General features: G+C 31.5%; 1 protein-coding gene across 2 annotated transcripts; it reads right to left on the reverse strand.

Moving 5' to 3' along the window:
• Positions 1–2,319: 2,319 nt before the first annotated feature.
• Positions 2,320–10,868, reverse strand: LOC132712681 (ras-related protein Rap-2c-like). 2 transcript variants are annotated; one of them, XM_060695089.1, is made up of 2 exons: positions 10,583–10,868; positions 2,320–3,770 (listed from the first exon to the last, which is right to left on the reverse strand). In XM_060695089.1, exon 2 carries the CDS (start codon positions 3,766–3,768, stop codon positions 3,112–3,114), a length of 657 nt encoding a protein of 218 aa, XP_060551072.1. In that variant the 5' UTR covers positions 3,769–3,770; positions 10,583–10,868; the 3' UTR covers positions 2,320–3,111. The 2 variants fall into 2 exon arrangements, with proteins under 2 accessions (XP_060551072.1, XP_060551071.1); XM_060695088.1 differs by lacking the exon at positions 10,583–10,868 and adding an exon at positions 8,938–9,151.
• Between the last annotated feature and the right edge of the window lie 3,937 nt (positions 10,869–14,805).

The raw sequence follows: 14,805 nt of genomic DNA on the forward strand, positions 1-14,805 counted from the left end.
GAGTAGATTATCTTATTTCAGCGTTGAAAACAAGTATATCTTCTCGTGATGTAACATGAAGGAAATAGTAACTAAAAGTACATTAGACAACACCATTTAGGTTAGAAATGCTTGTTTAAGGCGAACGACTTATTGACGTGTATCTTCATCAGCTATCAAATTTCCCTGAAGGAAGAGAAATAAATAAAAGAAACACATGAATGTTACTTTTTCTTCCGTACAGATAACAGGAACATAATGGTGATGACTGAAGTGCATCTGTACTTTACTAATGTAAAACATTTGATTGTTTGTTGTATTTTTACTTTTTTGTCATAACAGGATTTGTTTAATTATTACTGTATATATTTTACGTCCATGTGTATGACGTTTAAATGTTTGTGTGTTTTTCCTTTTGTCCTGATCTGTATATAAAGATCTTTTTGAGGAAAGAAGTCTTTTCAATTTACTGTAAGTCTCAGTTTATGATTATGCTGTAAGAAAATAGATTTGTATTTTAATTACACTTTTTCATTTTCTAACTGTAAGTAATAATTGATTTATAATATTTCATGAGACCAAGAGCTCATTTAATATGACAGTTATTCCAGTTATTCAAGAATTTATTGCCCAATAATATCTCTAGATTTAAATACCAAAGACGAAGTAAATTCAGCAATAAAACAAACTTTACACGTGTTTTGTAGCGTGTATTTAAAAAAATATTCATATACACATGTAGTAGGAGATTTATCTAAATCCGTCCCTCAGAAGATTAACGAGAACAATTTTACTGCTACCTTCACATATATGTACTTATTAAACCTTTAATCAACCTTAATCAACACACTTAAAGAATCTTATTATATGTCGTTGACACGATCATTTTGTTGCCTTTGGTCTTATATCATAATCTGATATGTGTCACACAAAAAAACGTTTAATTATCGGCTTTGTATAAAAAATGACCTGTAATGTGTCATGTACTTTTAAACTTGTCATTACATAAACGAAATAAAAATATGTAAACAAAACTTTTTGTTAAAGTGGAGAAACATCGGAGATAAAGTTATTCTGAATCTACATTTTTTTACACAATTATTATCATCGAATGATTAATTTCTGTAACCATATAATACATAGAAGTCTTAAACGAAATATACTTGTGAAATTAGATAGATGTGTCTAAATAAATAAATGTTGAAACAAACACGTTGTATAATGTTTATTTTGTATCGAAGATTAATGTCTATCCAAAAGGTTTAGAAACTCGTATACCTATAGATATTAAGAATGGACAAAATTATACTTTTGTCTTCAAACTGCGTCGCATCTGTTAAGAACTCCGAAGAAACAAAAAATTTAGTTGTACTGAAATGAAAATAAGATATACCTTATTGTCTCCCTTTTGTAGCAGTGTAGAGAGGCTCATTATACTGTATAAGATTAATGTTATAAGTAGAATTCTACATTTAAAAAGAATGAAAATGTATATAAACGAGAAGGTACAAGGTTTAGTACTATTGAACGTTTTATATGCGAACATTATGGCAATGATTCACTTCGACTATATGAGAACATTTAGGCTGTTTAACTATATGTCTATGAAAATACTTTGGCAATGTCTCACTACATGTCCTGCTCAATGACATCATTTTGTCGAACTACGTGTTATACTAATAGGGAAAATTTGGCAATGTTGCACTACTTTCTATTTTTATGACTACATTTTGGCAATGCCACATTGCATGTTATAATATATAAGAACAGTTTCGCCATGTTGGACTATGAGCTATACTATACGAGAACATTTTGATAATGTTGCACTTCGTGGTATACTTTATAAGATTATATTTGGAATGCCGCACTTAGTGTAATCATATACATTTTGGCAATGCTGCGCTATGTGCTTTACTATATCAGAACCTTTAAACAATACAAAATATTACCTTCAATAATCAAACGAAAGCTTTCTATGATCACCGTCGTATAAACACATATTTATCATACGTGTCACATTATCAGTATTTAAATGTGAAATGTGCTTAAACTGGTGCAAAGGGGACATGGATGATTGACTGCACATAAAAATCTGACGCCCATGACCAACCGAGCCTGCAACAAGATTTTGTTGTCTGCAGCGCGACCTTCGGTAGTAAGAAATAACTTCAGTATAAATTCTTGTAACACTATGACTGCACAATCAATTTAACTTTCCAGGAACCACACCGCTTAGCAGCAACCAACAATTTGGCGTTCTAAAGGATGTTGCTCTTTAGATTGTACTGTATATGTCAACCATGCGAACAATGAAAACAAATGGCACGAAAGTATATAATTATGCTTTATTTAAAATGTGAAATATAAAATATGCCATTTTCAACCTATACATGGTCGTTTAATTTTTATATGCATAGTAATAAAACAAACTCAAAGTAAAGGCTTTACATTAAAATAAATAAATAAATAAATAAATAAATAAATGTTATAATGTTTGCTATGTAAATTATTATTGCCAATAAAGTTACAAATAACTATGTCAAAACAACCTCATAGTTGCAAAACAAAGCTACAGATGTATCCTGTACAAACACATGTCATTTTATGACTAATACGTAAAAACTAATCGCCTATCGTTATACAAAATTTAATTTCTGCATAACATTGTGTTATATTACAGTCATATATAACTTTCTTTTTACAATATAAACGCATATCGTTATGCAAAATTTAATTGTTACATAACATTCTATTATATTACAATCATTATAAGTTACCAGATAAACGTTCATTTATACAAATATCGTATTTTGTAAATGGAACACATATAGCACCAATTAAAACAATTCATATATACATGTATAATGTTAGATATGACATCACATTATTATCCTCTTTTCTTTTTAGAAGACTATCACCGAATCATAATAGCTTTTTGATATAATAAACAAACAAAATCAAGTCGTTGTTAAATAAAGGTGATAAAGTTTTTCAAAGATGAATGATTCGAATAGGTATAATGGCCCCTCCCTTAACAAGAGTTAATTATGCCAATTAACAAATTAAAATATATCAAATAATCAAAGGAAAAAAAAAGCGGACAACCTATGCCATTGTTATATTGTTTCAGATTTAATCGGCTGAGAATGTTCTCGAATTTTTCTTTAATGCATTCTGTCGATGTTTTGTCAGTTTTATTGACGGCATCGAAATTCTTCTCAAATGAGGCTGCTTTTTGCTTTCCGAAGCAATTTTGTCTTTGACCTTTTCTTTAATATAGTCCAATACTTTTACAATGTTGCCGCCGGTTTTTGCAGAAGTAACCACAAGCTTCTCACTCCACTCCATGCACACTATTGACTCATTTAAAGCTTTCTGCTCTTTGTCAATGTCTTCCAAATCAGACTTGTTGGCTATCACAATAATGAAGTAATCCGCCCCCTGCTTGTTTTCTTTTATTTCATTTATAAGGAACTTGACATTTGCAAAGCTTTCTCTGATATCAACAGAGTAGACGAGAAGAAACGCATTGCCAGTGGCAATAGCTAATTGCCTCATGGCCGGGAACTCATGTGTTCCGGAAGTATCGAGAATGTCTATTTCTACTGACATTGCACCCATGTCTAGTACGTGACGGTGAAGCTCTTCAAGAGTCTCTTTATGCCTTTCTGGGAAATCTTTATACAAGAGCTGCTTGATCAGAGACGTTTTGCCAACGCCAGTGGAACCCAGGAGGACTACTCGAAAGTTTCGCATGCGGGATGTACGTTTTTCCAATTCCAAAGCCATAACTGCAATATAAAAAGAAATTATAAAGAATTAGAGCCACGCCTGTTTAATCATAGTACAGTATAGATGTGAATAAAAACAACACTTATTTTACGATGAAAAAATATGGATAAGAATAAGTACACCAATTGTTCCATTATGGTGACATTTGGATTATTGTTCGAACAACAGCGAAATATAGTACAACACTTGTTTAACTTTGGAGAAATATTAATAAGAATTAGAAAAACACATGTTTTATAATGGTGAAATTTGGATATGAATTACAACAACACTTGTTTTATCATGTAGAAATATAAAATAGTATTAGAACAGACATCACTTGTTTCTCATGAACAGAAAAATTTATTGGAATAAGAACAAAACTTATTTTATCATGGTGAAATATAGATTAGAATTAGAACAACACGTGTTTTATTATTACGAAATATAGATTAGAATAAGAACAGCACTTGTTTTATCATGGTAAACATATAGCTTGAAATTATAACAACACTTGTTTTAATTGTGAAAACAAGATAAGAATCAGAACAACTTTTGTTTTATTTCATGGGGAGATATTGATTAGAATAAGTACATTACTTATTTTTTCATGGAAAGATATTGATAAGAATGAGAATAACACTTGTTTTATCATGGAGAAATATAGATCAGAATGAAACAACACTTGTTTTGTCATGGTAAAATATAGACTAGGAAATACATTCAAACATTTCTCACTTATATTTCGCGACTGTCAGACAGCTGCTTTTGCTACAACATACATGTATTTATATCGGGAAACGATCTTAGATCACATAGACACAGTTTATGCGTTTGTATGTGCGTGTTTATGGTATGTAACATGCGACAATTAAATGAGTGTTACAGCAGTCGGAAAATGCGACAATAAAAATGCATTGACATGAGTGCTAATAACATTTTCTGTGTAGTAAATGATATCGGTTACAAATGTATATTTAAATTATATTAAATCTTGATGTCATTTTAATTTATTTAATAATAGTTCATCATATACATGTATATTGATATTGAAAGTTATATGTATATTTTATATAAAATGTGATTAAATATGGTTAAAATGTTTGTCTAACCTAAGTGATAAAATCGGAAAAGTGAATTTTATTTTGTTTTAATATGCCAATTTAAGTTAATTGTAGCTCACCAAAATACTTCTATGGTCAAATAATATTACTTATGAATAACTGTTTTTTTTTAATTTCCCCCTCTCTCGTGTTTTTTCCTTGTTAATATTTTGTAAGAAGTAATTATGCCTTGTCACGTTATTTATTTTAACTGTTCAGTTGTAAACTTTTTATCTTGCACACGCAGCTTAAGTTCAATTAGGTTCTGTTCTGGGATCAGTTCTTCAAAGCTCTGTTAAATTAAACAGAGCTTTGAAGAACTGTCTCCTGTTCTGTAAACAATAAGTATTGTCAAGAGAGGAGACTATTTGCAACACAATTTAGCCAAATATATTTAGCTAGAGAAACTTTTCATTCTATTTGACACCTGTGTCTGGTCTATCAGATATATTCTATTTTGTAATGCTTTGCACATATGTTTGTTTTGTTTAATTTATCTATCTCTCTGTCTTTGTCATAAGCTTTTGTTGCAAACTGTAAATGGCTATGGGCACAATTTATGTTTGATCGTAAATACATCTGAAAATGTTAGGCTGAATGTAAATGAGCATATTTTTAGAAAACATATTAAATGGGAGTAAATTGCTTGCAAATATAAACTTTCGTCTGTAGAAAAATTGTTAAACATTTTTTTTATTTTGTCATAATTTTACAGTTAAAACCCGCGGTGTCACAGCTGTTCAATTAATTCAATTTCTAACTGTCTGGATAATGCGAAAATTACATTTAAAGCCACACAAGACAAGTCTTGGTATTTAGGATTCATATCAATCGTGAAATCGTTTTATGCATGCCTTATATGTAATCCAATTACAGGATTACTAATTATTCTTGCGTCACACAGCTTTGCGTCTATTTAACGAACTTTCTATTAGCTACGGAATGCCGTTAGGGCCATCGCCTATGAATGTGTTGATCTAAAACGCGATAGTCGATAGTACGATAGTGAAAACGCGAAATCACGAAACTACGATGGTGAAAACGCGAAAGCACGATGATGAAAACGCGATAGTACGATGATGAAATCGCGACAGTACGATACTACGATGATGAAAACGCGATTAACTATCGTGTTTTCACCATCGTACTGTCGCGTTTTCACCATCGTAGTTTCGTGATTTCGCGTTTTCATCATCGTACTGTCGAGTATCGCGTTTCAGATCAAACCATTCATAGGCGATGGCCCTCACGGCATTCCGGAATTCCGTTAGGGCCATCGCCTATGAATGTGTTAATCTGAAACGCGATAGTCGATAGTACGATGGTGAAAACACGAAATCACGAAACTACGATGGTGAAAACGCGATAGTACGATGATGAAAACGCGACAGTACGATGATGAAATCACGACAGTACGATGGTGAAAACGCGATAGTACGATGATGAAAACACGACAGTACGATGATGAAAACGCGATAGTACGATGATGAAAATGCGATAGTACGATGGTGAAAACGCGATAGTACGATGATGAAAACACGACAGTACGATGATGAAAACGCGAAATCACGAAACTACGATAGTGAAAACGCGACAGTACGATGGTGAAAACACGATAGTTTATCGCGCTTTCATCATCGTAGTTTCGTACTGTCGCGTTTTCATCATCGTACTTTCGCGTTTTCATCATCGTGCTTTCGCATTTTCACCATCGTAGTTTCGTGATTTCGCGTTTTCACCATCGTACTATCGACTATCGCGTTTCAGATTAACACATTTATAGGCAATGGCCCTAACGGCATTCCGTAATTAGCCCACACAATTTCTTCACAGAGATCGCGTTTTTTGGGAGATGCCTTGCGTGAACTTTACTTTTCTTTCTTTTGCTTATCTTTTCTCTCAGTTAACATGTATTCAAAAAGTTGGTTTTAGCATACATCTATCTATTTAAGCTCGATTGCGAAACAAGTTTTTGCACTTTCGAGTCCGCTTCCTGGAACCAACAAGTACTAGTGTCATATGAACGAACACGGATGTGAACCGAGTAGGGCTCAAACCCATGATCTCTGGGTTGAGAGGCAGATACCTTAACTACTAGACCACCGCTACCCAAATGTTCAGACTTGTGCACATACATAAAAGTCCCTTAAAGGATCTCATTTATATTCAAAATCCTAAAGGCATAAAATTTGATTTTCTTACATAAGTCAGTTGAGCACTTCAAACAGGAAAATATGCAAATAATAATTCAGAAATATAGTAAGTTGAGATCCTTTCAACGAATTAATCAACATAATGTCATTTAAAAGAGACTCCACTGAGGTTTTCTGATATGACGGAACTTGAAATTTTCGAGATTAATGTCCCACTAGGTCTAGACTGATAACTTTTTTGCAAACTTTCAGATCATTAGCTCACCTAGTCCTATAAATATGACGTCGCTTTGAGATATTTTTGCTTCTGGGCAAAGCAACGTCATATCGAAATTGCTCAAAAACCCATAGCATGTTCCGCCAGAAAATCGGGCGGAACGAAAAACAATGAAGACAGCGTGTATTTACATATTTTTTGACCTATTTATGAACAAAACTAAAAAATAAATACCTTTTGTCAAAATAATTAAACTGTCACATCCGAAAAATCATGATTAAATCCTCTCATGTATTTCAATTCCTTTTACAGCCGATAAACAAATGGCGGCCGTAAAGTGCGCGAAATCTGATTGGCTAATTCAAATGCAAGCGTTTAACTGAGTCAGAACAATCTAACGGAATATTTTTTTAACGAAATAATTGCCCATGCACCGTCAGTGTGTTCGAATATATTTTTCCGTTCAAAAATTTGGAATCAATCTGTAAAGCACCTTGCTTAACCAGTATGGCTGATAGACAAAAATAGATTGATGTTTATATTTGATTTTAAATTGATAAGTTCATCGTTTGACAGTTTTTGTGTATGATTGAGCATGAAATTGAAAGAAAATATGATAAGCTTTTGAATAAAGCTTGAAAGGCAGAACAATAGACATTTTTTGAATTTTTTATGATGCTATGCGTTTTTGAGCAATAACTATTAGACGTCAGGCTTGACCGACAAAAACTATAACAAGCCTGTAACGTCTAATATATTGGACTATAGCTCACCAAGTTTTTTTCAGACTAATTATTTCTTTGTGAAAAATGACTTAAATCGAGCTTAAAATATCGCATATATAAGATTTCCAGCCTGAATTTTACATTGGTCACGAGGATTATTGATTATTTTTGCGAAGAAAAATATAAAATTTAAACGAATTTGTCTTAATTTTAAGTTTTAAGACTTTCACATTCACACTAAGATGGGCATATTGCCACTTTAACATTGATTGACATTTATCCTTACCAAGATAAATATATGTATATTAATTGACTTGTCCATCTTTCAATTTAGAAAAAAACCATTCATCAGTTAGGGAAAATGTGAATCTATATACTAACTAAATATGGAAAGTGCAGACCATAAGCCGCATCGGTAGGATCTGCTGCACGACTGCAAGCTCAATGTTTAGAATATTTGAATTTAATGCGGAAAATAGAAAAGGAAAAATAGACTTGTGAACAAATGATGTTTCTAAATTAGAAGTACTTATTCATTTTAGACTTAAACCGACGCTCAGTGAAATGGTGCTTTACCCCGCGTGCATTTACCCCGCGTGCTTTAAGATCTATTGACTATTTCTAGAATACAAAACACTGTATCTGCTCAAATCATACAAGTCTGACACTGTCCTTGAAAAGCCGCTACAAATATACGCATCAGATTTATATTTGGACGCTGGCAAGGTTCCGCCTTCCATCCCAACTTATGCATAAACTTTTGCGCAACAATTTTATGAAACAAGCTAGCGGGCAAACATATTCTGTATTCAATATTTTGTAACATTTAATAGAAATTCACGATATATATTTAACAGATGTTAAAATACATTTCGAACACAATGAAATATTAAAGTGAATCCGATCTAACTACAAACCGTCATGAATTTAATATTTTCAGGAAAAGTAATAAAATAATAAAGTTATCCTAATTCAAGCACAATGTTTACCATATAATTTCCGTTGTGTCTCACACTTAAACTTCGAAATCCAAACTGTGCTCTTAAACAAATCTGTTATTCTACGTTGTTCTAAGAATGACATTCATAACCGAAGCTGTTATTTAAATATGTTTTGTGAAGTACTAATTAAATTGTGTTCAGAATATACATGTAAGGAGTATTAGAAACGCAATATAAATTAGATTTTTCTTGTCGTCTGCTTCTGCGTTATTGATAAATGAACGGCGGTGACAGTTTTAATAAATACAACATATGTTTTCATTATAACAACACGCTACATGTTGAAATATAATTAGAAAAAAAGATAACACACATTAACATAAACTTTAAGTCTGATGAAAACAGATTGAAGTATATGGAAAGGAATCGATTTCATTTTAATGTTAAAAAACTATTTAGATGTTTTTTTAAATTATATTGCAACATGAAAAATAACCCTACTCAGTACTGCCACTATGTAACTACATAATGTACTCGACCGATGTATTTAATAAGAAATGTCCGATGTATTTAATAAAGAACGTCGAATGTATTTTATAAGAAATGTCCGATGTATTTCATAAGAAATGTCCGATGTTTTTAATAGGGAATGTCCAATGTATTTTATAAGAAATGTCCGATGTATTTCATAAGAAATGCTCGATGTATTTAATAAGGAACGTCGAATGTATTTAAAAAGAATTGTCGAATGCATTTTAGAAAAATTGTCCGATGTATTTGACAAGTAATGTTCGATGTTTTTTTATAAGGAATGTCCGATGTATTTCATAAGGAATGTCCGATGCATTTCATAAGGAATGTCCGATTTATTTTAAAGCGTTGCAACATATGAATGTGTTTATATTCAATATGTGATTTTAAGAATGATAATGTATGTTTATTGCAACTCAATTAGGGTTTTGCAAAATTCAACTTCTTGATAAGCTGTCTTAAATATACTTCTTAATTCCAATATACATGTACATCATTAAAATGCTTTGTAAGATCATTTGATAATTTGTTGTTGTATCATCAGAAAAACACGTAGATTGTTAGTAAAAAACCGGGTTTCATACTTTACTTCCCCATGAAATGTCCATTAAACACAATACCATTAATACAGGTTATATTTTTATTTGAAATGCGTATTATCACTTCGACAAAGGCACGAATTTAGATTATAAAATAACATTTTAATTTTAAATTTCAATAATGAAATACAATCTATATATTGTTGATACAGAAAAATATTCAGTATTTATGAGCCGCGTCACGACACAACCAACATAATGGGTTTGCGACCAGCATGGATCCAGACCAGCCTGCGCATCCGCGCAGTCTGATCAGGATCCATGCTGTTCCAAATATTTTCTGTACTTGTAATAGGGTTGGCAATAACGTGCTATTATAATTTAATATAAAAAGTTTCAGAAAGATTATGTTATTTACATTTATTGGATGATAATAATGATGATGATAATAATAATAATAATAATAATAATATTAATAATATTAAAATACAGAATAGATATTAAAAATCATATGTTTTATACCTTATAAACAGATATTGAACAGTTATTTACAGAATCTTATTTTATGCATTAATATAATAACTAAAAACATTAGCAGTAAAAGTAAGAAAATGATTATTTACCTGTACGGTAGATACTTGGTTTGTTATAAATTCCTATACAAACACACAGCGAACATTATACAACACGACTGCTTGCACGAATTGAAAACAAATTAAGTTTTTTGTCTTAACAAATGTTGCAGAATTATGATAAATTGACGTACAATAATGCAATATTGATGTACGGACGAAAATCTTTAAATATATTGACAGATTGACAGGCGGAAACAAACGTTGTTAATCAACCTCTATACATTGTCATACAGTAAAACACTCTCTAGTCTTGCCGACAGCTGTATATGATTGTCACATGTGTAACTACAGCTCAAGACGCTTACTTATACCGACCTTCGTTCTATCTCGGGAAATATGCACGATTATGTAACAACAGGTATTCTAGTTATATAAGTGCGTTTAATAATTTCAGTGAAACAGAACATTTAGAAAAAAAATATGTACATAATAAATAAATATTGGTTTAAACATATTTATTTAAGCTCGATTGCGAAACAAGTTCTTGCAACTTATATTAATCACTTTCGAGTCCGCTTCCTGGAACCAACCAGTACTGGTGAGAACTGGTAATAAATAAATATATTAAGAAGACAGTCGTAATATTAAAATGACAAACATCTTGCTACGGAAATTCTGTCATGATAACCGCTGACGTTTTGGCAGTTTGCATGTACATAAAGTAGTTACAATTTTGACGGGTATTTGAACACTTGTCGTTACGCTTCACTTGCTATTGAAACTAGAAAACTTTGGTTTTATAAGCCATACAGAATGACTAAAATTCTGCTACAAAATTTGGTATAAATTATATTAATACTAATCTAAATTAAGGCATAATAATCGAATAGTTAATACAATGATGTTTATGTATTAAAAATAGATTTAAAAATGTATGTGTGTATAGCATAGCTTAATATGACAATGTTGTTTTGCTCTCCAAATATGAAGGAAATAACAGTATCAATCTTTAGATGTTTTAGCCCGGCATGAATAATATCTAAACAGCTACCTATTAAAACTGTGCGGGAATTAAGTTAATGCATTCCGGTTTCCTGAATGTAGAGGAAAAATGGGAAGTTTAAAATTTAAAGACTTATAAAGTCACATTCTACAAATAAATCAGTGCTGCCATTTTCGAATTCACTCTTTTTTAAATTCGAAGGAATTTGGGATAAAAAAAATGATCTCTGTCATTATTGAATAGTTCATTTAAAGACCCCATAACCGTGCGCTTACTAAACTGACCACGTGACCCGAGATATAAAAACGGCTGAACAAAAATCGCGAAATGCTGTATCGATGTTTACATGCTCGAAAACTGGCAACACTTTTCTCAGGAAAATGATTTTGTCCATCATTCTAATCAGATAACCTTAAGTTTCAAATCCTTTTTCTATTACTTAATGACTATTGATGATAAAGATTTCATGTTTTTCGCAGATACCTTTGAAATATCTTATCCATGAATTCCATCATAGATGTATGCAAACCTACATTTAATTTAGATATTTACTTTATCGCATGGTTTGGAAGTTTTCCTTTCGTTTTTTTTGTCCAACACATTATATTCAGTACTCTTTCAATGTGGTTTTGAAAAACTGTATTGATATATAACAGTGCTGTTTTCTTCCCTTGATTTAAATAGGAAAAAAACTTCAACTAACATATACTAGTTAAGTTTTCTGTAAGACCAAATCTTATATCAGAATGATAATTAATTATTGAATAACTAAGAAACAGTTCAGATTTTCTTTTAGGAAAAAATGTTATGTTTTAAATCTAGTAACTTTCTGCTTCTAATCACAAACATCTGATTTCGACAGTAAATTAAATAAATATAGCTCGAACGCGTGGAATTGTCGTAATCTATTAGAGATTCGTTAACCTAAGGCTGTTTTCATTGTATATACGCTTGAATTTGTTCGGTACCACAATGTTTCTTTTGTAAACAGAAACATTGTCTCTAATAAGAGATAACAGTTTAATATGTAAATGATCTTAGTGATTAAAAAACGATTTTATATCACCTCCACTAGGCTTATTTTTTTCAAAATCAGTTTTGCGCAATCTATAACATGGAAACACCATTTGCGTAAACATGTTACTATTTAATCACTTTTGAGATTTTAAAATTGAAGGACTCTTTCCATTTATTGTTAGAATATAATAAAAAAAACATTTGAAAGTATAACAAAAAATCCTTACCGTTATTGAACAAAAATTATAACAGCATGTATACCGACAGCTGGTTCTTGCTAATTGAATTTTGAATCAAAAATCTCATTTGTTATATTAAGATAATCATAATTTCTGTTCAACATTGATTATAATATTAGATAAGATGAAACACATGTTTACAATTCTATCAGAAGAACTAGGCGTTCTTTGATGATAAAAAATGTTGCAAGAACCTTTGTTTTAACTATATAAACTGTGTTTTTATAACATTCCAAAGAAGAATATTCTATGTAAACAGGCAATGTGTAAAAAATACTCAACTGTGTTGCAAGAACATAATTATGAGCCGCGTCACGACAAAACCAACATAGTGCGTTTGCGACCAGCATGGATCCAGACCAGCCTGCGCATCGGTGCAGTTTAATCAGGATCCATGCTGTTCGCTATCATTTTCTCTACTTGTAAAAGGGTTGGTAAACGAACAGCATGGATCCTGATCAGACTGCGCGGATGCGCAGCCTGGTTTGGATCCATGCTGGTCGCAAACGCAATATGTTGGTTTTGTCGTGACGCAGCTGATATGTATTATAGTACTAATTTAGAATGAAAATGTCCAGCGGAATACATGCACTGAGAAGAATTTATGTAAAACAATGTACCTTTTTGGCAAAAATTATTTGTTATATTATTAAAGGATGTAATCTTTGTTTTCCTTTTGAGATAGTCCGATTAAAACATTGCAAAGTATATTTTTTTTATATATTTACTACTTTGCATGAAAGTAAAAAGTTATATGGTTAATATTAAACTGATAGCATACGTCAATATTTTCGTTTTCACAATATATTCACCAGCTAAAACATTCATATCTTTTTAAACATATAAATTATAGATAGCCTTTATATGTTGTAAATAACTCTTTTTTTCATGACTTTTGCTTTGGTAATGACAACTGAGCACTAAACCCTTGTTTAATGTTTGAGAACGAAAAATCACTAAGGGAATCTGCGTAACAACAGTTACGTAACACTTATTGCCGCGTCTCACAATGAACAATAGGGGTTGCCTTTACTATTTGTGGCATCAGAATTGCAGCCACCGTTTAACCGTGCTTGTTTGTAACAAGCGACTAAATGTGTTCAAATTATTTGAGTCTTTGAATCTCTTAGCTATAGCAGGTGAGGTGGTTTTGACCCCTGATGTTGCTTAAAGTTTGTAACACCCAAGGTTTACCAAAATCATCTTTCCTGTTTCGGCGTCAGATGACCTAAATTGTGTTGCTGCACCATAGAACCAAACAAGTTATAATTGACAAGGACACCAAAAGATAATACTGACAGTTGTACATTACCTCTGACATGAATAACAATGAAATATAACGGAAGCGGATAGATCATAAATTAGGTTGGAGAAAATGGTTTGTAATCTATTTAACGAAACACTATCAAAAGAATGTTCTTAAAAGCTGACATCATTTTATCTTAAACGGGAATTTAACACCTACGGATAAAATAACGCATAAACTTCTTATCAAATCTATTATATACATTCAAACCGTTAAGTGCTAAGAAACCTACAAGCTGTTGTAAAAAGGGAACAGTTTTCATCAAAGAATGACCTTATTAGATCCAACATGTGCAAAAAGTACATTAAATAAGATTGACATGAGGAAGGTCACTACAATGAAAATAAGAAGGCATATGAAATAGGGGTATGGTTAAGAAATTCTTTCTGAATTGAGGTTGTTTCGTTCGTACATAAATATCTAACACAAAAGAAACAATCAATTGAACTACAATGACGTTTAACCTTCTTTTTTATGTGGGAAGCAGTTACAAATTTCGAGAAACAATATAGATCATGTCATTTGTAAAAAAGGTATGAAAACACCTAATTCTGCAAGAAAAGGAAGTATTAATAAGTTGTTATATATATACGCAATACAATTAAAAGTTAATTTAATAAATATATATTCTTTATTATGGAAATGATAGTACATTGTATTTTGTATTATATACATGTATGTTACAAACAAATATGTGACAAGTTGC

The sequence above is a fragment of the Ruditapes philippinarum genome, unplaced genomic scaffold (genome assembly GCF_026571515.1).
Source record: "Ruditapes philippinarum isolate M1 unplaced genomic scaffold, ASM2657151v2 ctg1813_1_1_1_1, whole genome shotgun sequence".
NCBI classification, from domain to species: Eukaryota; Metazoa; Mollusca; class Bivalvia; order Venerida; family Veneridae; genus Ruditapes; species Ruditapes philippinarum.

What these genes read in the sequence shown, in the direction of transcription:
- LOC132712681 (XM_060695088.1), bottom strand. Translation starts at nt 9,031, where the DNA reads ATGTCATTCTTAGAACAACGTAGAATAACAGATTTGTTTAAGAGCACA. An exon ending in GACACAACGGAAATTATATG is followed by an intron (nt 3,771 to 8,937) that starts GTAAACATTGTG and finishes TTTATATTGCAG; the next exon opens with TTATGGCTTTGGAATTGGAA.